At 46.7% G+C, this 25,945-nt stretch overlaps 1 protein-coding gene across 4 annotated transcripts in view; it reads left to right on the plus strand.

The window, feature by feature from the left end:
- The window catches only part of LOC146188570 (josephin-1-like), a 30,583-nt gene extending 13,714 nt beyond the window's left edge, over nucleotides 1-16,869 (plus strand). For 3 of the 4 annotated variants that reach the window (XM_084603846.1, XM_084603848.1, XM_084603847.1), the window contains exons 5-6: nucleotides 4,271-4,451; nucleotides 11,397-16,869. In XM_084603846.1, the coding sequence (XP_084459972.1) occupies nucleotides 4,271-4,451; nucleotides 11,397-11,612 (397 nt within the window). In that variant the 3' untranslated portion in view covers nucleotides 11,613-16,869. Of the gene's footprint in view, nucleotides 1-4,270; nucleotides 4,452-8,156; nucleotides 8,387-11,396 lie in introns of those variants that run through there. The other variant, XM_084603849.1, reaches the window with a different exon arrangement.
- Nucleotides 16,870-25,945: the final 9,076 nt, after the last annotated feature.

The following is a 25,945-nucleotide window of genomic DNA, read 5'->3' on the forward strand; positions in this document are numbered from 1 at the left end:
GTGAGTCATCATCGTTGTCGCTCTCCGACTCTGCAAGCACTTTGAATAAGTTCGGCATCTGTGAGCCCAGCGCACAGTTCCAACTCGTGGTCCACGTCTGTGAACTCTGAAAACGAGACGGTCGATGGAATTTCGACACCTGCAGCGCGAAGTTCGTCAACGAGCTGCTGACTGCCTGACAGCTGCTCGACGACGCTCTTCTCGTTCAAAGCAGCCGACTCGTCTTTCAGCACAAATCCCGCGTGGCGGAAGCAGTTGCGCAGCGTTGAGGATGCCACTGACTTCCATGCATCGGCGAGCATACTAAGTGCTCCAAGCAAATCGACAGAGTAGGTTTTCCCCACTGTCGAGGCACACCTCCACACGCGAGAGCAAGCGTGACCGATAGTTGACCTTGAGGTTTTGGATCACACCTTGGTCCATCGGCTGCAGGATACTTGTCATGTTAGGTGGCAAAAACTTGACGCGCACAGCCTTTAAGTTGTAAATGTGCCCGTGTGCAGCGCAGTTGTCAACGAACAACAAAACTCGGCGGACTTCTTGGCCAAACTTACGGTCCAGTTTTCGTACATACCTTTCAAAAAGCTGCCGAGTTATCCAGATCTTCTTGTTAGCCTCATACAAAACAGGCAGGGTCTTTACCCATTTGAAGCACCTTGGGGCTTTCGACATGCCAATGACGAGCATTGGCAGTTTTTCTGTTCCCGGCATGTTGCTGCCGGCCAAAACTGTAACCCGCTCCTTACTGGGTTTTCCACCATGGCAGGGATCACCAGCAAAGGCAGGGGTCTTCTCCAGCATAAGCTTAAAAAAAAGTCCGGTCTCGTTGCAGTTGAAGTGTCGTTCGGCAAGTAGTCTTGTAAGGGCGACTGCAGCTTCTCAGAGCGGTAGTCCGCGACAACACTCAAATCAACAGCTGCACTTTTGCCGCACAGTTTTTTAAAACTGAGGTCGAAACGCTTCATGAAATTTCGTAGCCAGCCGTCGCTCACCTTAAAACCTTCAATGTTCATTTGAAGTGCCATCGTCTTAGCTTTTTGTTTGAGGAGGCCACCGGAGACGGGAACCTTGCTGGCCACTGATGACTTGAGCCATATGATGAGGGCCTCCTCGAGCTTTGGGTAGGTGCCTTTGCTTACATTCTTCTGATGACACCCAGTCGACTTCTCTTCTGCTTCCAAAATCTTCTGCTTGCTCTTCCTGTAGTCCGAAATAGTTTGTCTCGAAATCTGAAACTCTTTCGCGACGTCTGCCTGTGATGTGTGTGAAGCACCTTCCACGAGCTTCACAATAGCCGCTTTCTTTGCCATCAACCTGGTGAGGTACTTGCCTCGCTTCATGGGTGCCTTCGAGGCCAACGACAACATCGATCATTGCTTCTTCATTACGAACCACTGGATCACAACACCGACTCCGTTGCCGCGTTGCACGCAAAAAAGAGAAAAAAAGCTCCTTATAAAATCCGGAACAGCTTCAGAACTGACGCCGGTTCAATTAAATGCGAGCTACAGTAGCGACCACGGTAGCGACAGAACGCAAAACGATCACGGCTAAGCCTACTCGCTACGCTCGGCAACGCATGTGAAAGGCCCAGTAAACACACAGAGGAATGGGAGGGTATTTTTGCAGGTCCTGAGTGCGCAATCACGTGACACAAAAGTGACGTAGAGCTACGTCACTTCTGCGTGTCCTGCCGATTTTTTTTTTGTCATTTTTAAAAATTATTATTATTTTATTGGGGTCGTGAGAAAAGCGCTTGGCCGTCGGAGCGCGGCTTCGAGCTGGAGGCGGGAAAGCATCTAGCCGTCTGCACTCAACAGCACGCACGCTTTATTTTTTTTCCCCCCTTATTAGGGGGGAAAGGTTGAAAGGAGGGAGCGGGCAGGCTAGCCAGAGTAGACAACGTGGTTTCAAATGAGTGACGGCTTGAAGCTGCCCTTGGCAAAGCAGTGGGCGCTTGCTTCCTTTTTTTTTTCCCCTAGCTGTAAGGTATGAACTGGTTTGGCCTGAGCGGTAGCGGAGGGAGTGTTGAAGATTTGCTGTGCACGTGTACTTGGCTCACTTGGCCGTTTTGCACCTTAAACTTTACGCCTCAATTATGTGAAACAACTATATATATATATATATATGTGTAGTGACGTAAAATCGTTTGCCCATAAGATAAGTACCATCTTGTATAATTTCACAGCTTAATTCCAAACGTCAAAATTTACACGCAAGATGCTCTCATGCAGTTAGTTATTTACTTTTTGCCACTACAAAACTGCATGCTTATGGGCGCGCATATGTGCAAATAACTCATGTGCAGGTACTCAATATATTTGCGGCCCCGCATAAGGTCAGTACTCTTGCATGTTTTCATTCTAGTGAGGAAGCAAACTCGCAATCTCTGCAGCGTGCTGCGAAGAAGCAGATTCGCGACTCGAAGTCCTTGCGTCGCTTCGAATACCAGCTCTAACCCCGCCAGACCACCGGAAGAAAGAGAACGAAAGCAAAAGACTGCGAACGCACAGAATCTGCGCTCACTCATTTCCCCGGGGGAGGAAAATTCTGTTTTTCTGCTTCCCATATATAGTCATGTTAGTCATGTCAGCACTGCTTGGAGCCATGGGGGAGGGGAGAAGACTGTGTTGGAGGAGGAGCCATGGCGTGGACAAAACAAACTGCCGCTGGCGTTTCCTCTTACAAGGAAAAAAACAAACAAAAAGACTGATACACGCACGTGACGTGTAGGGTATGTGTCAAGTGATTGCGCATCGACGACCTGCAAAAACATTCTCCCCAGAGGAACAGGCAGTCGAAGCGATCAAGCAAAAAAAAAAAAAAAAAAAAAAAAAGGAACTTTGGCAGCGATGTTGTTCCGGAAGCGGAAGCTTCTAGGCGAATAATATAGCCTCAATCCAGCGTCAGCTCAGCAGAGGAGTGGCACGCAAGGCTGGCACCGGTTTCGAGGCTATAGAAGGAAAAGTAAACAAACAAGGTGGCGGCGACACCGCTCAAAATGTGGCAGTTGGGGCCCGGCTGACGCTTGAAATGTCTGAAAAATCGAATAGCCCTCCCTAGAGTGTCCGAAAATTTGAGCCGCATAATACATTGACTTTGTAAGGTATGTCCTGGGGCTGGCAAAAAGTCCGAATAATCAAGCATGTCCGAAAAATTGGGTGTCCAAAAAATCGGTCTTCGACTGTATCCGAGAAAAATAATAACCCGAACTGCTCGATTTTGAAACCTTTAACTGCGTAAAAGTGTATATTAGCGTATGGACATCAAATATGAGCAGCTTCTTTTTTACCTTTCACAGAATTCAGTCCATATTTGAGTTGCCCGAAGTGCGGAAGAGATTTAGTTACAAATCCGGTTCGTAGAAGGCAATGAATGATAAACAGGATTGCTTCTTTGGCTTTTTCTTTATGCTTCGCCTCTTTACACCAGTGACATGTGGAGAAGCCATTGTGGTGGCGTGTAGTCACCGTGCTTTTTCTTATGGTGCGTCCCCTAGACCCGGCCCATTCATATGCAAGCAAATCATTGTAGTTATGAAATGGTTCATCCCTATTCCCCCAAGGTACTGCAAAAACACTACCTCATTTCTCCTCATGGTCATATTGGCGTCTCTGTATGTTGGCTTGTTGGCTTTTTGATGCTTCGGCCCTTTGCACCTTGGCACTGCAGGAAAGCCACTGTGGCGGGTAAATGCCGCAGATCAGTTTTTCATGTCACGAGCACTGCTTAGCACGTGTCCGGTTGATCGTAAAACAGATTATACGTCCAGAGTTTGTTGAAATTTTGAATGTAATAAATGTTGAATCACATTATTCAGGAAAATATTAACAGGAAGAAAAATTTCATAACACTATGGGAGATGTTTTACTGCCTGCGATTTTGAGCGTATGAACCGGGAAGGTATCACCGAGGCTCTGCTGTAATTTGAAAAAGGAAAGAAAATTGCCGAAGTGCAATTACTCATTACACATTTTAATTTTCCTCACATGGCATGTTGCGTTTGGATCTAACCAGATCCCTTAAATGACACCTACAAACTGTATACATAATAAGGTTTGCAATGCAGTCAAAGAAATCTAGGGGGAAAATGTGGCTTTTGTTTAAGGTCCACAGCTGGTTCAATGAAGATCTACCCTTACGTTGCTCTTCCTGATCCTGAAAATGCTTCTACCAGAGGCAGATATGTTCCCTTCCTTATTTGAGGTGCCTGTACCCTTCACTGCACCATTTCTTGCCTTCACCGGCGGTCTTTGTTGCCTATGTGTAGGGACCCGGCGTGCATCGACTTGAGCAAAATTGTGGGCTTCATCCTGAATGTGCCGAGCGAGATGAAGTTTGGCTTCCTCCAGTTTCCCCTGAGCCGCAAGCACTGGATTGCAGTGCGCGAGGTGGCCGGCACCTTCTACAATCTTGACTCCAAGCTCGAGGCACCCATCGCCATCGGCAAGGTCAGTGGGGCACCTCTTTTTCAGACTTCTATCTGCTGGTGGGTGCCCTGCCTCCGGCTGGGAACATGCTCGAATGCTGCTTGTGGAGGCGTCCAATCTTAGCATTGTAATCATTGCCGCTTGTGACTTGTCGTCAGAGAGGGATGATGCAGGCAGGTGTGAGACATGTTCTAGTCACCAGGTATTTTGCTACGTTCTAGGCCAGTGCAAGTATATTCGATAGTTTTGAACATGTGGTCAGACTCAGGTGCAGCAGAGAGCTTAAAGGGACAGAACACTGGCCAAAATATGTCATGAGATTATGGTGGAGATGAAAAGATCTTGCCTCATATAGTACAGATTGAGCACTACAGTGTCAAAGAAAAGAGGCTTTACAATTTTAATTTGCAATTAAAAATAGCATGAAAACAACCGAGGCGCTATCTAGCGGAGAAACCCTAGTACTTTCACTGTAGCCCCCCACGTGACTACATGTCAGCAAAATATTGCTGATTTCCGTAACTGCACATTGTTCTTTTTTCTTCGAGGAGTGCTTGCCATAATTTATCATATTTTGTGCTCTCTCCAGTGCGTCCTTAAATAAAAACCACCCCTGCTTTCGCACTGCGAGAGGTATGCTTTCAGGTGTTGCCACTAGATGGCGCCACAGTGTTTGCAATTTCCTGAATGAAGCAATGACAGTGCCCATTAAACTTTCGTCGACGAGGGCGTGCATTATTGTGCCGTAACAGCATTGAGTGTGAAACTGAAAAGGACGTTACTCTATGCAAAAAAATATCTGATTACTGTCTGGCGAGTGAAAGTTGTATTTTTTTTCGGTACGGCTTTTTTGTCGACCACCAGTCTTCATCGCGGTCGCTGCTCCTGGTTTCCAGCACTGGACTACATAAAAACGGGCGCACGCATTGATCGAAAAATTCCTGGTAAAAATTTTCTACAGCGTTTCTAACAAAACCTTTATGGAATTGAACATTTTAGACATCAATCTTTCCAGTGCGGCGAAAAAAAATCGAGACCTAAATTTCAGTGTTCTGTCCCTGGCGACCGCTACTGCCAGTGGTCGCACCCGCCGCGACAGTGATATCGCAGGCCGCAGATGAGCAGAAAGATAAGCTCAAAACAGAAAAAGCTTGAACTCGCGCCAACTCCAGCAACGAAGTGGTAGACGGATTGTTTTCGTGACGATGACGGCAGCACGGTGGACAGTCTGCTTGGCGAGGCGTAGTTCATGATCGTCAGATCTAAACAGTTTGCCGAGATTGGCGAAGCGTAAAACATACGGCGGCGATATTGGCATTCAAAAAAGTGAACAGGGATAAGAAATCACCGTCAAACTTATTTATTCTCCAATGTGTAAACTGCGGGACATGTCGTCTTCGTAGAGCTCGCCGTCCATTTGCGTCGATCGGACCTCGTTCATAGTCCTTAGTGAATGCACTTGCTTCCAGTGTATTGCAGAGCACTGGGGAGCAGCAAACAGCTCCATATTACATTTCTTTTCCGCAATAAACGTTCCTCACCGCGGTCTTGATGCGAGGACGTAGCAAAGCGACTTACTTAAAAAAAAAACAAAAAACGCTGCCTGCATGTGACTCGCACAGCCGAAAAGTGACAACTGAATGTGCTGCAACTGCAAGTCAAAATGAAAAAGGCGACACTTGGACGTTGGAAAGCAAAGAGACTACATTCCTGAAGGTTTCTAGCCGTTTTAAATTGTAAATGTGTGCATTGCACCAGTGAATGTCTGTTAAATAATCCCGTTTCTTTTTTGCTCTTTTCTCAAAACATGCACTGTCGACCACTTGCAGTTTTGCGGCCTTAATATGTCGGCACCTATTGCAGATAGAGTAATAATTCTTTTTTCAGCATGAAGCCAAATATGTAGAGCACACAATGTTGCAAGTAGAGTTTTTAATTGCTTGTTCAGAATTTTTAAAATGGCTTTTATTTGTGACCATTATATGCTATATTTTGAACTTTCAACTTTGTTATGCAATAAAACAAGAAATAATTGCTTAATCAAAAATTTGCTTGCAACATTGTGTTCCTCATTCTTTCTAGTGTCCAGCAATGTGTTTATCTGAAGTTTTTCTTCAGTGGTCATTTTGTAATTGTTCTTGTAAGAATTAGACTAATTGGTGTAATTATCTCATGAAATAATTGGAACACAAAAGAAATAATTGCAGTTTTGGAATCTGCACAAAAAGCTACACAAACCCACCAAGTTGCATCAATTTCGATTTATAAATAACAAAAATAGTTTTAAAAACAGTGTCCCCCCTTAACATCGCCTGTCTACATACCGCAGAGAAGCTATGTTAAAGGAGTATAGACACCTAATTTTTATGATTGCTTTTTATCGTTTCTAATGATGCCTAAGGTAGTACTGTTCACCGATCGCCACGTCACATTCGCCTACAACTGATGAATAATTTATCCTCAAATTTCTTTTCCCAACAGCCAATCGAGGGCTGCAACGTCACAATCAAGTCTAGGTCGCGTGAGGGATGAAAATACAGCGATGTAATCATTCCTGTGTCATTTGACTTCACTGCAGGGATTAAGCCAGCCTGCCTCAAGAACAGGAGTCAGTACAAATGGAGAATGGATGATTATACAGTCGAACCTCACTATAACGAGCGCTGTTATAGTGAATTATCGGATAAAATGAACTAAAATTATAGTTTAGCTGGTCTGCTTCATTTTTATGGGAGTTCTTTCTGTATAACGAAATGAAAAGTTCAAAATTTGATGCTAGATCGGTTGTAACTAAGCAGTTTTCTTTTTGTACTAAAACGGCAATATAGCGTAAAGAAGCCAGAAAAACACCAAGAAATGCAAATTTTTCAATAGATTGAATACCCCGCCACAGAAGTGTGTTTAAATCATTCGCGCGCCGCGTCATCTAGTGGCGGCGACAAAAACTAGCGACAACGGCCCAGCCCATGGTCTCAGAGATCACACTCCCGCACCCGGTGATCTCGAAAGTCATGAACAGCCAGGGCTGGATTCAAGCATCGCTGCCGCCGCCGCCGGCAACTGCTGGCAGTCATGTGACTGGCATGTCATCATCACTGTCATGTTATTCCGTGAACCTCTGCCACTCCGATTGACCCGTGCATGCACGCTGCACTCTCGGAGTCCACTGGCTCTGTCACGCTAATTGTGCGCAGACAGCATACCTTCTTGAGTATTCATTTTTGCTCTCCGGCACGGAAAGAAGGGCAAGGTTTTATGTTTTTTTCCAACCTTTTAACAAAAAAATTTGCGCGTTTTCGCACCTTTGTGTTGTTCATATTAGTGCACATTTTGTTTTTTTATTAGCAGACGTATTTATCAAATTTGGGCGTGCACTTTTAAAACGAACATCGGATATAATGAACAAATTTTTGCGCTCCATACTGCTTCGTTATAATGATGTTCAACTGTATCAACGTCTTTTCCCGCGCGCCTCAAGATTTGATTGTGACGTCGCAGCCATCTCTTGGCTGCTGAAACCGAAACTGCTGAAAAAAGAAAATTGTTATATATTACTTGGCGGTTGTAGGCAAAAACTACACCCGGATCGATATACAGGAATGGATAATGCATCATTAACAAGAAAGAAAATTACAAGGGTTCAATGCTGCTGAACCAAATATTGAGCGAAAGCATTAGCTGTGGGTGACCGAGCGTTTTTCTTCTTTTCTTTTTCTTCTTCCTCAGCCCACACATAAAGCCTCGCTTTAACCAAGCCGTATGAACGTGCCTTAGTGGCCTATAGGGGTAACGTGAATGTCAGGGTCCTAGGATTCTGATTCTGACATAACCGTCCCATGTGAAACGAGAGACCCAAGTTGGCAGCTCCTGACAGCCCACGTGGGTAAGACGTGGCTACCGGCCGCGCTAAGCTGAAGGCTCGAAACCTAGAGTATTATTGATTTCGCAATAAAAAAATGCCGCCAAAATTTGGTGTCTATAGTTGTTTAATGCTATTGCATCTTACCCTTAATGTTGAAGCCTAAGGGCCAAATTTTAGAAGGCTGCTTACCTCGGGGAATTTCACCTCACGAAGCGCTCCTTAGTTAGGGTGTATTTAAAAATTATACTAAGAAGGGTGGGCTGCTCTTGAGACATTCCTTCTGAGGTAAGTAGCCTCCTAAAATCTGGCCCAAAGTGCCCCCCCCCCCCCCCCCCCTGCCTCTTTTTTTTACAGCACTAAAGAAGTTTTTCCACAAATGCCGAGGGCAAAATCAAAATGGGGCAGCTGAGCATGGGTTACAGGACTTAACGAACAAACTATAGGCACCTGGTACATGCATTCAACGTTACTTGCGGTGCTTTTTGAGTTTCATTTCACTTAATATTTATGATGTGTTCCAAAGTGCTTGGATTTTATGAAGCACAGGATTTCCCAAAAGCACTCACTTGATTGTATTTTATATCTTTGATTCTGGTTGCAACATTTTGTGTGTGCATGCTGTGAAATTTGTCATCGGCATGCGTTCATCTTGTATGTCCAAACGTCTGTTGCCAAAGAAAATTAAATTATAAATTATTTGGTGGTTGTAGGCAAAAACTATGTCCGTATCGATATACAGGAATGACTAACGCATCTGTTATCTGCTAGAGGTACGTATTCCACACACACACACGAAAAAATGGCCGAGGTTTAACTTCGGTTAAACCTAGTGCGAAGTGAAAGCTGAAGCATGGGGACGCAAATGCGGCGGCGCCTCCTCGTACAATGCACTGGTGGCCTGACGTGCTGCCTTTCGGGCAGCCTCACTCTTACGCCTATTCTCTAGGTGAACGGTACATTTTTCTTTGGTTTCTTGAGCTTACTAAAATGTCTTAGTCGCATTCCATCGTTAATCACGGGCCGTCTTCAGTGAAGCAGGACTCGAGTCTCTCCTCCAGCTGCTGTCGCTGCTGCTAGCGATCGACACTAACGTCCGGACACTACGGACGTTAAACGTGCCTGTCTCACGACGGCATATTCACGGTGTTTAGCCAGTTGTTTGGCGCTCTGTTACTCTGTTTCCTGGGTAATTCATTTCCTTTTCATCTCGTTCCGATGTTAATTCCAGGCCTCCTCCTGCTTAGCACTTGTCGCCGTCCATACTGCTGCCTCAACTGTGGTTGCGGCGCACGCGAGCTCTACTTCTCAATCCTCCGACATACTATCAGGCATGCGACACAGCTGGCGAAGCGAGCGAAGGCGAGCGCAACGATCAGGCAAGCGGTGTGACGTCATACGAAACTGCGGCGGCGGCGAGCGCGCAGCGTCCGCCAGCTATGCCGGTTGCTATGGAATGGCTCAAGGCCTTTCTGTGCCTCCTCGGAGCACCAGCACAGTGAAATCGCAAGTTCGTGGCCAATGTAGCTTTCACTACAAAAGTGAATTTGGCCAACGAAGTAGCATATGAGAGAGTGGTCCTTGAATGACATGGAGGCGGCTGATGTGAATGGTTGCATCGGGCCGAGATGACACCGTATGCGCACATGAAGTATTATTGTAATGCGGAGACATGATTAAGTGAAATGGAAAACACGGAATGACGGCATATTCATGTGTTGCAGTAAATAACCACTCATTGAAGCAAACCACTCTGCAACCGGCTGCAGGAGGTGCCAGGCACATATATGTGTTAGTTTGTCCAGATGGTTGCAGCTTCATAGACATTGTCACTTCCTGGCAAGGGAGCCTTTTCTGCGGCAGGCCACAATGGAAGAAATTGTCAAAAGCCAAGGGCATGTGCAAACATCGACTAACCTTTTAGCGATGGATGAATGGCACGAGCTCGTCTCCCATGCATTCTTTCAAAAATGACCACTCGGCAGCTTTCAATGCTGTTTCTAAAGCTTTACATGGTCAGGAGTGATCAAGAGGGATCAGGTAGCTCATCTTGGATGGGTGGCATTCTGTGCATCACCATGGTGCCCACCGAAATCATTCTGTCTGGTACCTCCGATATCGAGAGCTGTTGTCACAATGTGCGAGAAACAGGGTCAGAAGTATCCCCAGCTCTCTCAGCTTGTATGTGCTTTATTTGTTCCTCCCATGTGGAAATGCTTGTTGCAAACATGGTTTCAGTGAGACCAAACACCAAATACACTCGTGCACGTTCAGGCTGCTCTTGAAATTGTGACCATCAACAGCATTTTCCAAGTGACAGCATAAATGAAACGCTTCAACAGTGATTCATGTGCAGTACCTCTGAGGGGGAATATGCTGAGGGCAGTAAAGTATTCACACTTGGCTTTTCTCGGCCGTCAACGGCAGGAGGCAGAGGCCAGTGTTAGGACAGGTGAAAAAGGTAACTGTGCCAGACAATGCAGCTGCTGAGAAGAAAGTGAAAGAGAGAGGAGAAAAAGCTGTGGTCGGAAATGGTCCTGGAATTGTTCTAGGCAGTGTTGGAACCGAGATCCTCATCAAAGCAGGAGTGGCTGGATTTCAGCAACATACTATAAACTGAAGCTAATCTCATAAAAATCATATTAACCCCGCCGTTTTAGTGCAGTGGTCAAGGCACTCAACTTCTGTGGCCGAGGGTGCGGGATGTCTGCGGTGACTGCTTTTCGATGGAGGCGAAAAGCAAGGTGCTCGTATGCTGTGCGATGTCAGTGTGCACTAAAGAACCCCAGGTGGTGGAAACTTCCAGAGCCATCCACCACAGCATCTCTGATAACCTTGCGTCACTTTATTGGGGCATTCAATCCCACTAACGAAATCAAACCCAAAATCCATAATAATGAATTTCTTTTGTGTGCACATTCTTCTCGTACTACCATGTGACAATTATGTTACAATGTTACAACAACGAAGGGTTCACATGATCGCTAGGGAATGGGTTGTTGAAAAGTTTTGGTGCGACTTGCAATTTTGAGTGCAATACTATTGGATTTGTGCACCGATCTCTGGTGGCGCATCTAAAGCCTGCCTCTTCGTCTCTCTCTGCACAGTCTCAGGAGTTGCTGCAGTATCTCCGGGAGCAGATCAAGTGCAAGGACCGCGAAATCTTCATCGTGGTCACGCAGGACATCGGACGGGTTAAGGGCTGCTACGTCGAAGCCAGGGCAACGCCACCTCCGCGGCAGCCTTCACAGCAGAACATGGTACAGGCGCGCGACCACACGTCACGGACGAGCTTGCGGCACAGAGACTCCTCCTACCAGTGAAAGCGCGCTCGGCAAGACTTTCCAAGTGCGCGTCCACAATGTTCCGGAACTGCGAAACGTCAAAAGAATTTCGACCGATCACCTCTGCTGCAGTCATCGCCTCGAACCGCGGGCACGAAACGCCGCATTCCTGCTGTGGCGTCTGTGCTGACAGAGAGTGCCCGATGGTGGATGACTAACTGGTTCTTTCAGCTGCGGCGACGAGGGGCACCCCCTGTCTGGCGCCTCTGTTGCCAGACGGCGCGAGCTTCTTCAGCCGTTCTCTGCCCTTGTGTCGCTGAAGTGAAGTTGGCTCTCAAAGTTTTGTGCGCAGGTGAAGCTGTGAGCAGCTCGTCCGCTTCTTCGTCCGCCACTTCTCCGCACTCACGTGCCTGCTACCTGGAGTGATTCGCCGCTCTGCCTTGCTGTTTTCTCCCATCATCGTGCGTCAAAGCGCCGATAGCCCGATCAAATGGACAAAGTTTTTCTTTTTCGAGCAGTGCCTCTATCTGTGCGTGCAGCAACGAATCTCTGTCGGTGTTGTCAATTCGTCCCGGGTGGCTTGGCTTGAAGACGTGTGGCATTGGGGGTGAAGGGCTGATTCTTCTCGCCTGTCGCGGCCTGTCCTTGGTGTTTACAAATTGAGTGGGCTTCTCAACTGCATCAGGCCCCCTGTTATCTCTCCTTGGTTCGCTGAAGTGGATTTGGTCCGAGGCCCTAGCTTGAGTATTTTGTTTCTTATTTCTAGCTTTCTGACGTTTTGTTGTGCCATAAGGGCTGTAGCATCCTTGGCTGTAGTACAGCTGCGAAAAGGGATCTGCTGTGAAATCTTTGTTGAGAAGTGGTATCTTTACTTTTTTTACTTACCTCTCGAAGTTTTAAAATGCCCGGTTTTGTAGCAGCGCAGTCTCCTAGACTTTAAAGCAAAGCATGAAATTCTTTTACCATGCTTGTATAACCCTGCAGTCATTTGCAATAGATAAAAGACTACTGGGAACAGCTCTACAAACCATATCGAGGGCCTTGGATCTGTCTCACAAGTCAAGGCATGTAGTCAACAGAACAAAATGTAAATGTCGAGTCAGATGCTTCGAGCTTTTTCTTTTTCTTTATATACGATTGCATTGTTAGAAAAGCTATGCAAAACCAATTTGAGCATGCTCATTTAATTTCAGCATTGTATTTGCGATCTTCGTTGACAAATGTTACGGGCACCAGAATGCAAATGTCATCCCTTTGAGGCGTTTTATTTGCAGGTATGCGGCATTCTTTCAGACGTTAAATTACACCGACCCTTGACCACACTACCACACCCTGTTCGCTTGCCGAGGAATATTCTGGACAGTTGCTGTTGCTGCTTGTGTGTGCCATAATGCTGGCAGGATGTGAATACTCTCGCTTCGTTGGAAAGCAGCTGGGGGTCGACCTCTTTTTATTCTTTTATTTAATGACATTTTTGCAGCGTTACACAGTGCAAACCGTACTTTGAAACCTCTTGCTCTTCAGGGGCCTTTCAGAGTTCTCCTTCCTGGAATTGGGTCGAAGTAACGTCTTGGGTTTTTTGTTGCATGTCCTTCTTAAAGTGGCCTTTGATCTTGATCTTGTGTGCGTACCTTGCCTTTGAGTAAGATGCCAGAAAGGAAGAGCTGTCTGAAGTGTAAAGATACACTCCGAGCTTAGGTCGTGAATTCGGTGGAAAAGTGAAGATGATTGTAACGTCAGTAGGTGTCACCAGTCATGTTTCCATATTTGCTTAGGCAGAGGCTGTTCAGGTCGACTTAGGCAATCCTTCCACTTATTGCATGTGCTTTGTTATTTATTTGCTTCTGTTTGCATGGGTGTGAGCAGTTAAGTATGTTCCATGTAGCTGTCAGAGAAGACAGGTTATGCAGTTATAACTCTGGTGCAGTAATGTCATAATTTTAGCTAGTTGGAATGTAATCATTGTTAATAAGCGGAAAATGATTGGTACCTATGTTGTACTGCCTTCTTTGTTGTCATTATCTTTCTGTGCTCGTTAACGAGTAGCACTGATAACTAGTTCTTCCAGTGCTCTGTCGCCTGCATTGGCTAGCTTGTATTTACATGACTGAATTCTCATAATTACTTTGCATATGGGAGTTTTTTAAGCCACTAGACAGCTTCACATTGTTCAGTAATGTTTCTCAATGGATTGCAAGCATGGTTGTTTCATTTAAGCACGACAAGCACGGTTACTAAACTTTTTTACCGGCTTCTGTTTTATTGAATATACTGTTCGTAGGCTTGATGCATCCACAAACGTACCCATGCGGCCAGTTGTCGTCGATTTGAACAACAGCAATGGAAGAAGCAAAGACCTGTGACAAATAATTCCGGTGTGAGAACATGCGGCTGCTGTTGATGGATGTGTCCCCCCTTTTCTTTCTGTGTCGCCCATTTTTATGTAGCAAAGAACTCCCGAGTGGTCTGCATCTTCGAGTAATCCCCATTTTTTGCACATCTCATCATCAGCCTGGCAGTATTTGTCTAGCTGAACTAGACTTGGGGTACTTGCTTGCATTCGATGTTGTAGACAGGACACTTTACACTCTTGTGTGGACACCACAGATTTTTTTTTGTGTCCTTTGAAATGCACCTTTATGCACTGAATGCCTTAAATTTGTTTTCTTGATGTCCTGCTTGCCCCCCCCCCCCCTTTTTTTATATTTACAGCGCTTCGTTCATTCAAGAGAGTGTTTTGCATACAATTTTTAAACATCTCGTGGAAGTAGCAAAGATCTGTTTAAAACCGGTGCCACACGTCAGGCGGGAGCATCGCCGTGTTGGAAAATAAGAAAAGCGTGACACGTTTGAAATATGTTGTGTTTGTTTCTGCGGAAAAGGTGATCACCGCACAAGGAAGGAGCCAAGTAGCACCATCTTTTTTTTTTTTAACTTTGCTTGTCTACGGGTGACAGGAAACAAAGGCGTTTGCTATCTCAACAAGACATTGTACATATGCTTATGCGCGTTTCTTTCTTGTGGACTTGCAGGGAGTGTTAAGGTGGAGATTTATAGCTTTTTCCACTGCTCTGATCATGAGCTTCATGTCTCTCCTTTGCCGCCGCAGATGTGTGTGTATATGTGTATATATATATAGCCGGAACAGATGTACAGAAAAGATCCTATTTGTCCGAAATATTTGAAAGTATTTTGCCTAATTAAATCTCTTCTCATGTTCTTTTAACTTGTTTATCGAGGTCACTGTTAGGAGCCAGTGCGAGTTTTTCTGCTCTCCTGCTGACGGCTTATGCTGTGCAACATCCTGGCTTGATATTAATGCGTGCAATAGGTTGACAAGGGACATTGTAGGCAGAGGCCATTTAAGTCAAACTAGGACTGGGAGATAGAGGCTTTCGCTTTGTATAGATCGTTTTCTCTATTTTTTTTAACGCAACGGAGTTGTCGGTGTTTTCATCTTTGCATGATGTGTTGTTTGATTCTCAGGCCGCTGTAAGGAAAAAATTGGTGGTTGGTGTTCTTGCTCTCTTGCTTCATTGCGCTGATTTGTGCCAGTCTGCTGTGGGTGCAGCAAAAATTATTCATGTTGGTTTTTTTGCTCAGTCTTGTCATGATGGTGCTACAGTCGAAAGTGTCTGTTTGTTGACATCCAGTTGTGTAGAAATGATGTTAGTCCACCTTTATTTACGGCCTGCTTGGCTTGTTGCTGAACAACTTTTAAGTTCTTAGATAACTGCTATTAATGCTAGTTATGTATAGGTGCGGTCAAAAGTGAATCCAAGGCAGTAATAGTGATCAATTCAATTTTATTGCCCTCAATTCAAGCATCCTAGACTAGATATTTGCAGCCTCATTGTGATATTGTGAAATACACTCTCCACTAATAAGTCTCAACTGTTAAGCTCTGGATAAAAAAGAAAAAATATTCAACGGCATCACTTTTTGTTTACTTTTGACAGCACCCGTACATTCCTCATTATAGCATGTTGTGTACTACTCAGCGTGCAGAGCTAACAGAACAGGGCAGAATCAAACATCCTGGCTGTTCATCGTGATTGAATGCCAGATAAGCTGCTATTTTCATTGGGTATTTACTGACAAAGGAAGACTGGGAAAGTGTTAAGGGGCAGATAAATCTTTCCTCCGGACACAGCGAGATTGCTTGCATCACTAATCTGATGTGGCTCGATAATCACTCGAGATATTCCTCAAATGGCTTAAGCATACCTTGAGCAGAGTTTGGTGGACATTGGAAGAAATATTTAGAGGAAAAAAAAAAAAAAAAAAAAAGACGCACTTCTACCATCAAGTCTTGCACTGCAGGGTATGCATGTCTTTGGTGTTTGCTTCATTAACGTCTCGAGATGAATCACACACAACCCGCTGGTAAATGTTGCCTCAGGCGCCCAATGCACGTTTAAGGCTGCGAGAAGTTGTGCAATATTCCGAACGGTATACTTTATATCACTTGAGGCTTTACTCAGAAATCAGCAATATTTCGGCTGCTGCTTCTCTTGTTAGCATATAGTTCTCAGTCCTTGGTTATCCCAGTGTGTATGAAGCAGAGGAGTAGGTTCAAGTCACTGCTGCAATTATTGATTAAACGTCCACCTTATTGCAGCCGTATGTAAAAAGAGAAAAGACTGCAAATTTCTTATTCACAATGGAACCTTTGAAGCAGATGGTACTGCAACATCTATTAGATAGTGTAACCAAGATGGCAAACATACAAAAAAAATTCCTTCACATTTGGTTAGTGTTGATTAGAGGATATTGACTTTTAGAAGTATTAATATGTAATGTATTTTGCACTTTAGTTTCGGGTTGAAACATTGTATAACAAGTGAAATATGTTGCCCTTTGTTGCCTTTTGTTAGTCTTATCACAACCCTATCATTTCTGTACTGAAGTTGTTATCTCACTAATTTGATAGCATGACCATTGTAAGTGTGATGCAAGTTGTTGTAGACTGAACTACCTCGGGAAAGCATTGTACCGATTTAAAAAGATCCACACCTTGCAGCCATGTTATCCTTGTTTTGACATTCTTGTAAAGTTTGCATTGCATTGGCATGACTCCTGCTGTAGTGTGTTGCTACTGAGCCCATGTTTTAAGAGGGCAAGCGACAGTATGTGATTTTCGATCTCCATTTTTGGCTCTGTATTATGGAAAAGTGAGACAACTGAACCCTGACAAACTAATTGAGCTCGTGGCTCACTCTTCAAACTTCTACTCATTCTGTAAAAAGGATTTAAGCAGGCTCTGCATTAAAATGCTTTCTTTTTTCTTCGCATATGTCTTCGTGCATTGGTAGTTTTACTGGCCAAGTTGAATAAGTTTGGTACCTGCAGCCTACTGGTCCTACTGCAGCCACAGTCATAGTAGGACTCTTGTGAGGTCACGCAACCACCGAGAACACAGGCGCGAGAGAGATGTGCATCCTTACTTGTAAGTGTTCGGCGGGACAGAAGGGATGAAGACCCCGCCGGGGTGGCGCAGTGGTTTCGGCGCTCGACTACTGTTCCCAAGGACGCGGGATCGAATCCCGGCCTCGGCGGCAGCTTTTCAATGGAGGCGAAAAGCAAGGCGCCCGTGTGCTGTGCGATGTCAGTGCACGTTAAAGAACCCCAGGTGGTCGAAATTTCCGGAGTCCTCCACTACAGCGTCTCTCATAGCCTGAGTTGCTTTGGGACATTAAACCCCCCAAACCAAACCAACCAAGGGATGAAGGTCTACATCCGAAATTCAGACGCCTAGGCCTGGCTGATGCCATGGCTACTGCTAATTTATGGCAATTATGGGCATATTCGATTTTATGTCCCGGCCTCCGGTTTGGCTGGTAACAGCGTCAACTTCGCATTGCCAAACTTCCTGTGGCTTCTGGCGGGCTCCTATTTTCCCACCATGCATTCACAGGTTGGACCGTTGGCATGTGGACCAAACTTAACGTACGGGACGTGCTTCTGCGGCTAGCCCATGTATGCAGTAAGCCACACCCAAATCTAGTTCTAATGTTTCCTCTCTCGACCTTCGCCTTCACAGGACGTGATAATACGAATAGACGTGGCGATAATATGATTAGATAGTACAATTAGACCGCGCTCATAGGCTCCCCCATATCCAAGTGTAAGTGAGGGAACGGGAATTTACGACCGCCTCGACCTCTGTTAGGACTGTGCGCAGGCCGTCAAAATCGAGGCAGCTTCTTCCAAGGGTTTTGCGAAGACAGGCTTTCACAGTACGTACCATCCTTTCCCAACAGCCGCCCACCACTTTCTCTAAAATGAATTTTCATGATGTTCCATTTTATCCAATGTAAGTGAGGACTTCTGCTCCCCACGCCGCTTGGAACATCTTTTAGAGGTCCTTTGATGCTTTCTTGATTGTTAAAGCGTTATCTGAATACATGACTTGGATCATTCCCCGGCGGGAGGCAAATCTTCCGAGTGACATGAGAAATGAGTTTGAAGTGAGGTCGCCGACAAGTTCGAGATGGATTGCTCTGGTTACTGCGCATGTAGTTCCTCTGTCACTAAAAAATAAAGGTCCCGCAAAATCGCCACGTGATCTGAAAAGGGTAGCCCTTGTGACACGGTCTGATGGAAGGGTGGCCACAGGCTCTGCAGCAGGTCGGCAGCGTTGTTTCTGACACTGAAGGCCGGGCTGGATTATAGATTTTACAGTCTGCCTCGCTCTAAGTATCCAGTAGCGCTCACGAAGGTGGCATAGCATGTCTCGCACTCCCGCATGCAGCAACCGTTTGCGCTCTCGTGTCATGAGCAACATCGAACTGATGTGCTGAGGAGAGCTATAGCGGGGTGTTTTGTCCCCTCTTCTTCAGTGCTATGTTGAAGTTTGTCGCCAACTCTCAGTATGCCGTCAGCGTTGAGAAAAGGGTTGAGAGCTAGGATGGGTAATTGTCCAGGGGAGCTGATGACTGAGGGGATCTACTTCTTCCGGGAAGCTTGTCATTTGTGACATTCGAAGCCAATACTTCTCGGCCTGTGCCAGCTCTGTCGCAGTGAACTCTCCTTATTGTTTCTGGGAAGGGTTTCGAGAGTTATTCAGGAAGCGCTGAACCCATGTGGTTACCCGAATAACTCTCTAATCTTCTCAATATTCAATAGTGGCTCCAGTGCACTGCAGGTTATTTAGCACTTGCACAACCCTTTCCTCCTCTGCGTAAGAGCTGCTCTCAATTTTCGGGAGAAACGCAGGGTGCTCGGTGGTCGTCCTCAGCCATGCCGGCCTATTCCCAGTGCTCCTTGGTAATAGATCAGCGGGGTTTGTCTTTCCAGGGCAATCATTCCAAACTGCTGGATCTGTCAGAGATTGAATCTCCTGCACTCTGTTCGGAACGAAAGGTTTCCACTTGAAATCAATGTTTTTTATCCAGCTGAGGGCAAGTGTTGAGTCACTCCAGCAGTGGATCGAAATAGCTCTCACTTTCAGCTGCTGAAGAAGCATTTTGCCCAACTGAGCTCCTATCAGGCCCCCCCATTAGTTCCAACCGCGGCAATGAAAAGCGCTTTAGCTGAGCCAACCTTGGCATAGCCATCAAAAAAGATAGTGAAGCTCCTATCTTCATTTTTTTTTTTGTCCGGACGTAACCCTTTTCTCGGACTCAGGCTCGGCATGCTCTCCTTTCAAGGCTAGTTTACGAGCTACGGAGATGTGGCGAAGCTCAGGAAGCTGTTGGCACCAAATGTCGATCCATTTATCAAGTACGTCTGAAGGCAGTTTCTCACCCCAGTCTGTACCTCGCCCCCAAAGGGTTTTAAACAAAATCTTCACTATGGTGGAAATTGGTGCAAGAAACCCAAAGGGGTCGAAAATACGCGCTGATGCTTGCAGCAAAAATCTCTTCATACGTCTTGCTGTAAACTCAAAAAATTCTATTTGGGTGTTCATTCCAAACACGAAGTTGCCTTTATGAGGCCGCCACTCGATACCGAGAATCTTGGTCATGCTGAGTTCCGGCAATTTGCTTCTTGCATTCTCACTTTCGAACATCATCGAAAGTTGTGCCGCATTCGAGGTCCACTTGCGCAGGTGCATGCCAGCCTTGCGCATAATACGCTGTGATTCTTCGTAGATGCGGTCCGCCTTCTCCATGGTGTCAGCGACTGTTACTAAATCATCGACATATAAGTCATTTTTTAGGATATTGGCTGTGCTCGGATAAAGGTCTTGCATTGGCCCTATATGGTACTTCAGAGTTGCAGCCAGCAAAAAGGAGTTTGATGTTGCAAAACCCCTTCACCATGGCGGCCAAACCGGTTTTGGGGGCAGGAATTAGGGGCAGTGAAGGACGCGTCTATTGTGGCAATAATGGCCACAATCATTTCCTGCACCCCTTTTCTTCTTGTCGCAATTATGGGATTAAGAACCCCTCCGTTTGTGAGTGCCATTCATAATGCCTCCCGCTCCCCTACCTCCTCCAGGCTCTCAATAGGGAAGGAATTCTGCTCAACAGGTTTGTGCATGACATCAGGTTGGACATAGAAGTATTCTGCGCTGCACCCAACTTCTGTCCCCAAAACATGTTTGGCTGCCATGGTGAAGGGGTTTTTGCTCTGCAGAGAAGCTGACTTCTAGGTTTCTTAGCTTCTGACTACTTGGGGGCTCGCTCGTAACAAAGAAAATTGAAAGCGTCACGGTCATTCTCCATGAGCAGCACCTGGAGGAGTGCCTTTTCAATGTCGGACATGATAGCTATACTGGGGGTTCTGAACCTGATCAGAATGTCTGCGAGGCTTAGATTCAAATTTTGCCCAGCTGAGAGATCATTTAACGAGAGCTCACCTCTTGCGCTTGAAGAGGCATCGAAACAATCCTCAGCTTAGTGGTCTCGCTAGTTGGTCTGAGAATGCCTCGATGCGGGAGGTAATAAATACAATAAATAGCTAGGTCTCTTTGGGGACTCACCATTTTCATCCACTTCCTTAGCGTGCCCAGCAATCGGGTATTCTCTCAGCACTTGGTCATAAGCTTGCATGTCGTCTTTGTTTCTCATCAGCTTTGTTGTTAATGACTGAAGCCTCTGAGCAGCTATGGCCTTGTCAGCTAAATCTGAGGCATTCTCCTCCCAGGGCAGGGCGACCTGATAACGGCCGTCTATATAAGTAATGCTTTCTTGGAAGCTTCCCAGAACACCGTCTTCCTTTCCTGTGACTTTGTGTCAACTATTCCAAAATGCTTCAGTTCCCATAATGACTTCAGCTGATTGGAGAGGTCATCATCTTGCTCGGTGCACGGTCACCAACACTCGCATGACTCCGGTCGTTGTGAGACAGGTCGTCGCTGTATTTTTTGCCAATGTGCTTTGCAGTGTCCATCAAAAGATGGTCTCCACGGCGACAAGTCTGCTGGTGACCCGCTTAATATCCTGTAGTAACGCCCCAATAGTGGTCAGCGCCAATCAGGAGACAGACTCATGGTGTCCTGTCGATAGTCGTCCGGGACTAGGTCAGCGAGTTGGATCCCTTGGTCTGCAACCAGGCGAGTAGCGGAAGCACCAGGAGGTGGCACAAAGTCCCCAGAAATCTCTAGAACCTCAAGGGCCTCGACTCGAATTACATGGTCATTATACAGGCTCCGTAACCACACCTCGACTCTGTTGCATGTTTTTACATTTGGCTTCGTGGCCCCGAAGGTTTGTATAGAGAGACTTTCTTCTCCAACCACTCAAAGCTTGAGATGCTGAGAAACACTGCTTTACGAACGTTCTCTGGCTGTCAGAATCGTGCTTCTCGGTCTGTAGAAGCACGCGAGGCGTACAGTCAGTTTATGCAACCTGTAACGATGAATGCATGGTAGTTTCATGAGGTGCAGAATCGTTTCTTTTAGGAGGTTGCGTCGACTTGCCGATTTTGCAGACGCCTGTCGCGTGCCGGGCGGAGCATTTCGCGCACCTGAGCCAGTGACTGTTCTGCACTCGGCTGCACGATGGTTCTTTTTCGTGCTTGAAGCACAGTCTCTCTTTGGCCATTATTTCTCTCTTGACGTCTAGGGAACCGAAGGCCACGCAGTCTGCTGTAAGGTCATCTTCTGCTCTACAAAATAAACATTGTGACTCGTGGTTTTTTACAATGAAGATTGTTAATGTAGTTGATGGTCTTCCCTTTAGGCTTGACTATGGTGGCTAGCTTGCTTGACTCTCTCGGTTTAAGGTCCTTGTTCAGGGACTGTCGGCTGCTGCACTGTGCTTGTTCTGTGCTTTCCACTTCCATTCTTAAGAACTCGAGGAAATCTTGGAGCTCGTCTTGGGGAACGGTTGCAGTACTGGCCTTCTTTCGGTATTATTCAAGGCAAAAGCTGATCTGGAGTGCTTTTCTAAAGCACAGTCAGCAACAACATGCCACACATGCTCGATGTCACGCCCATTGCCTGGAGGCTTCAGATTCCAGACTGTACCTCATCATAGAGGGTCCTGAGCCATTCTGTGTCACAGAGGCTGTTTACCGGACGAACACCGAGCAAGCGAGACACGTGTTCCTCGATGATGACGTCCTCCTTGCAAATTTTTTCTGCTAGGGTCTTGATGGCAACTGCATAGTTCTCATTGTTTAACGACAAACCCTTGATAGCCGCGGCAGCCTTCCCTGTTAGATAGCTTGTTTGGTGCTGAAACTTATCGATTGGTGAGAGCTCCATTTTCCTGAATAGTTGCCTCAAATTGGTTCCAAAATCTCAGCCATGATCGCAAGTCCCCATTGAATTTGAGAATTTCGAGCTTCGGCAGCTCTGTTGTTGTCGAGGGAAGCTGGCCTGTATATTGTGGTAACGTGGGCGTGGACTGACGGCTGAGAAAAGTGGCCCCGTTACCAATGGAGTAGTCAATCGGTATTCGCTTGAGGCCTGATCACGCAGAGCTTTTTTGATACACGTTTTAGTGACGGTTATTCTCATTGTAGGCAGAGTTTGCGGATAATTTTGCGTCAGGTTTCTGAAGATCTATTCTCTTTTGAATGCTGTCGTTAAATATTTTAACTTCTTTGACTGCTCGTCAAGTCAAAATTGTTCTTCCAGCTCACCGCTTTCAACTGCAGACTGTTGTAGGTGGTTGGAGGCTGCTGCGACGATCTTGTCAATGGCCTGTCGTAGTACGGCTTGCTTCTTTTGAAGTCTCTCCATTTCGCCGTTGAGGACAGTTGAGTGACACTTTCCGGGTTTCGGCCCCAATATTGTTTATTTCCTAGTTTTCTAGGTTAGTTAAAAGTCCAGGGAACGATGCTAGCAGGGTCGCGCTACGATTCCTTTTTTAATGCGCGTGACTCGTTCGGGCGGCAGTGCTGTGCACGCAGGAGCCTCAAAAAGATCGAAGCACACACGTTGGGTAATGGTTACGAGGCTGTTTATTTTACAAGCGTTGGACAGCACTGGCACGGCCGCTCGATGGAAGCGCGGCTGTGGCACTGGAAAGGAAACATGAAAGGAGGAAAGGGGGTAGAGGAAGAGGGCTGTCTGCTAGCTGTGCCTTCGGCATGTTCAGGACACATCAGACATCACGTCTTCCCGGGGTAGAAGTGGGCCATCTGCAGCTTCGGCTCGGGTTTCGTTTGCGCGTTCAAAGTGCGGACCATAATTCCTGGAAGCCTTTTTGTGTTCTCGTTTTTTTTCTTCCTTCGCTCGTCTGGTACCTCTTATGTGCAGCGTTTTAGAAGACACGTGCATCTGCTATTTTCTACAGGGGGGGCTCCATTCTTGAGTACCATATGGTACTTTTGTTTGACGCGTGCCGGGCCGTGGATTACCTCCGGATACTCCGACACTTCATCGTCGCAGATGACTGCAGAAACGAGGTTGACAAATCCATAGAGCTCACAGGCATGAAAACACAGGATGGGAGTACGGGATTTCTTGACTATGAAGAACTCGACAACCTGCTCCGTTCCATTGCAGGCCACTGCCAACTGCGTTTTCCCAACATGAGCAATTACCCCTCCATAGTAGCTGCGCAAAATTGTCGAGCTCTTCCGAAGCGGCGTTTGTGCCCCATTAGTTTCTCACACGACAATGGCAAAAGGTTCGCTAGTGCCCCAGTATCAATCTTTAACTCAATGTCGATACCTCCCACCTTCGCTGGTGCTAGCCACTGAGCCTTGGCTCCCGCGTTGTGGCTCTCTACCTCCAGACCGAAAAATTAAAAAATAACACATGCACTGCATGCGGTGAAGTCTCGGACATCATTCTCATGATATGGAACTGCAAAGAGCAATTAGAGAAATATTGTTGGGCTCGACTGGTCAGGAATTTGGACAGTTGGCGCCAAACCGACTAAGTTATGGGAAAAGCGACCTGTTGCTGCAGAACAGAGTGTGTGTGCGTGTTTACTCGCCGGCATCCAGTTCAGAGAAGTGTTTTTGTCGTGCGCATGTGTTCCCGAACGATGGCCCGTTTCTTTGAGGTCCAGACGCCGTCTGCGCGCCCCCTTAATTCTTGCGGTCAGGAAGTGGCCGGCGCCTCCTTTGCGGCGAAGAGACCGCCGCCACCTGATCGGGAGAGACTGCTCGCGGACCGCACCATCACCACCACCGCTGCTTGGGAAAACGGCGGCGGCGTAAAAAGAAGTGGGCGACAGGACCGCGAGGCCGGAGGCCCATAAATTGACAGTCTGCCGAGAAGCGGCCGTTTGAACGCTCAAGTTCACACTAGGCTTTCAGCGGGTTGACAGTGGAGGATCATGAATCTTCTTCGCCGGCTCCGAAGAGCTTGCCAGTCCAAGGAGTGATGTTCCATCAATCGATTGGTGGGAGGACCGGCGAGAGTGTAAAGGCACCGCCTTATCGTGGGCGGGTTTTCGTCAACGGATGTGATTGGTTGACTACAATACAACCAAATTTTCCCTCGCAATTCGGAAGCCTTAAAAGGAACCTCTGGAAAGTCTTCAGTCATCTTCATTCTTGTCTTGATCCTCGATTCTGATCCTCGATCTGGATCCCGACTAGTAATTATGTAAATAAATTGTGTCTATCTCGTCTAACCTTGGTGAACCGGTTGCATCTTATTCGGCACTTCATTGGGGAACCGGCAAACTTCGGAAACCATCAGAAGTACGAACCATCAACATCTTAACTAATATGAAACTCGAGCAATCAGCCAACCGGAGTGGGAGCTAGGCGGAGCTGGCCCACACGGGTCTCTCTGAGCAGCGCAGCCATGCTCACCAGGGCCCGAGAGGCAGTCCAAGCCAATGGTATCCTGGACTGAGGAAATCACCCGCGCAATTCCGTTAACCAAATAAAGTTTACTCTCTCTCTCTCCAGACTGTCATATTCGTCCCAGTTGTTTGCTCCTCGTGAAGTTTGTGGATGGGTGATTGTGTGCAACACTCTGCAAAATGACCCCTTTTTGCATTTGCGGCACTCCACCTGCTGCCGAGCAAGCATGGTTCCTTGTGTACATAGGCACTTGTCGCAGCGTTTCTGGTCACCGCTCATGGCTGCGACCCCTGTTTCTTGGAGCCTTTGTTCATGTAGTGAATCGTTCATGTAGTGAATAGTGAATCGTTGTTCGTTCCACAGCTCATGGTCGATAACATTGCACATGTCGACCGCTTTCTCGAGGGTTAAGTCCTATTCGCGCAGGAGCCTTTGTCGGAGTTCTTTATTTGCGGTCCATATATGATTTGGTCTCAAATCACGGAATCAGCCAGACTGGTGAATTCACATGTTTGGGCTTTCAGCAGCAGATCCCGAAAAAAACTGCTCGAACGACTCTCCTCAGCCTGTTCTCGCATGCGAAAGGCGAAACACTCGTAGCTCCCAGCTTTCTTCGGCGAACATTAGTCATGAAACTTGCTCAGCACCGCTTCGAAGGTAGGCTGGCCTTCCAGTCTGAACGTGTTATATTCGTAGACGGCATGTTCACCAGCCACGTGCAAATGCCGTCTTCTGTGCGTCGCTTCCGACCACCGTCGGTTCTGTCGCTGTTATGATTTCCAGGCGTTGATTGAAACGTCTCCAGTTCTCGGCAACGTTTCCGGCCGGAGAACTGGAGCAGCTCCAGGGCTTTTTGTCCTTCCATGTTAGTGGCGCCTTTGTCACATCTGACACCATGTGTAGTCAGGTCAGCCATACGCAACGAGCGTGGAGGATGCATGAAAAGCGCGGTTTATTGAGCACTCGCCGTATACATCTCTGTGGGAGCGCTCACGTTGCGCCCTTGTTGCCGGCTCAACTACTACAAAGTAAGCCAAATACCGATACAGAAACTAAACGGAGGTGCGAGATAGGGCTCGTGGCTGGGCAGCCGAAATAGCGCATGAAATGCTATAGGACGAGGCTCGAGTGCAAGACTATATACAAATTCCTTTTTCAGCTTGTTTGCAAGGCCTGTCTTGCAACCAAAGGCTATCGTTCTGAGACTT

This window comes from Amblyomma maculatum, chromosome 5, assembly GCF_055883805.1.
Source record: "Amblyomma maculatum isolate TAMU_Amacu chromosome 5, ASM5588380v1, whole genome shotgun sequence".
Lineage (NCBI taxonomy): Eukaryota > Metazoa > Arthropoda > Arachnida > Ixodida > Ixodidae > Amblyomma > Amblyomma maculatum.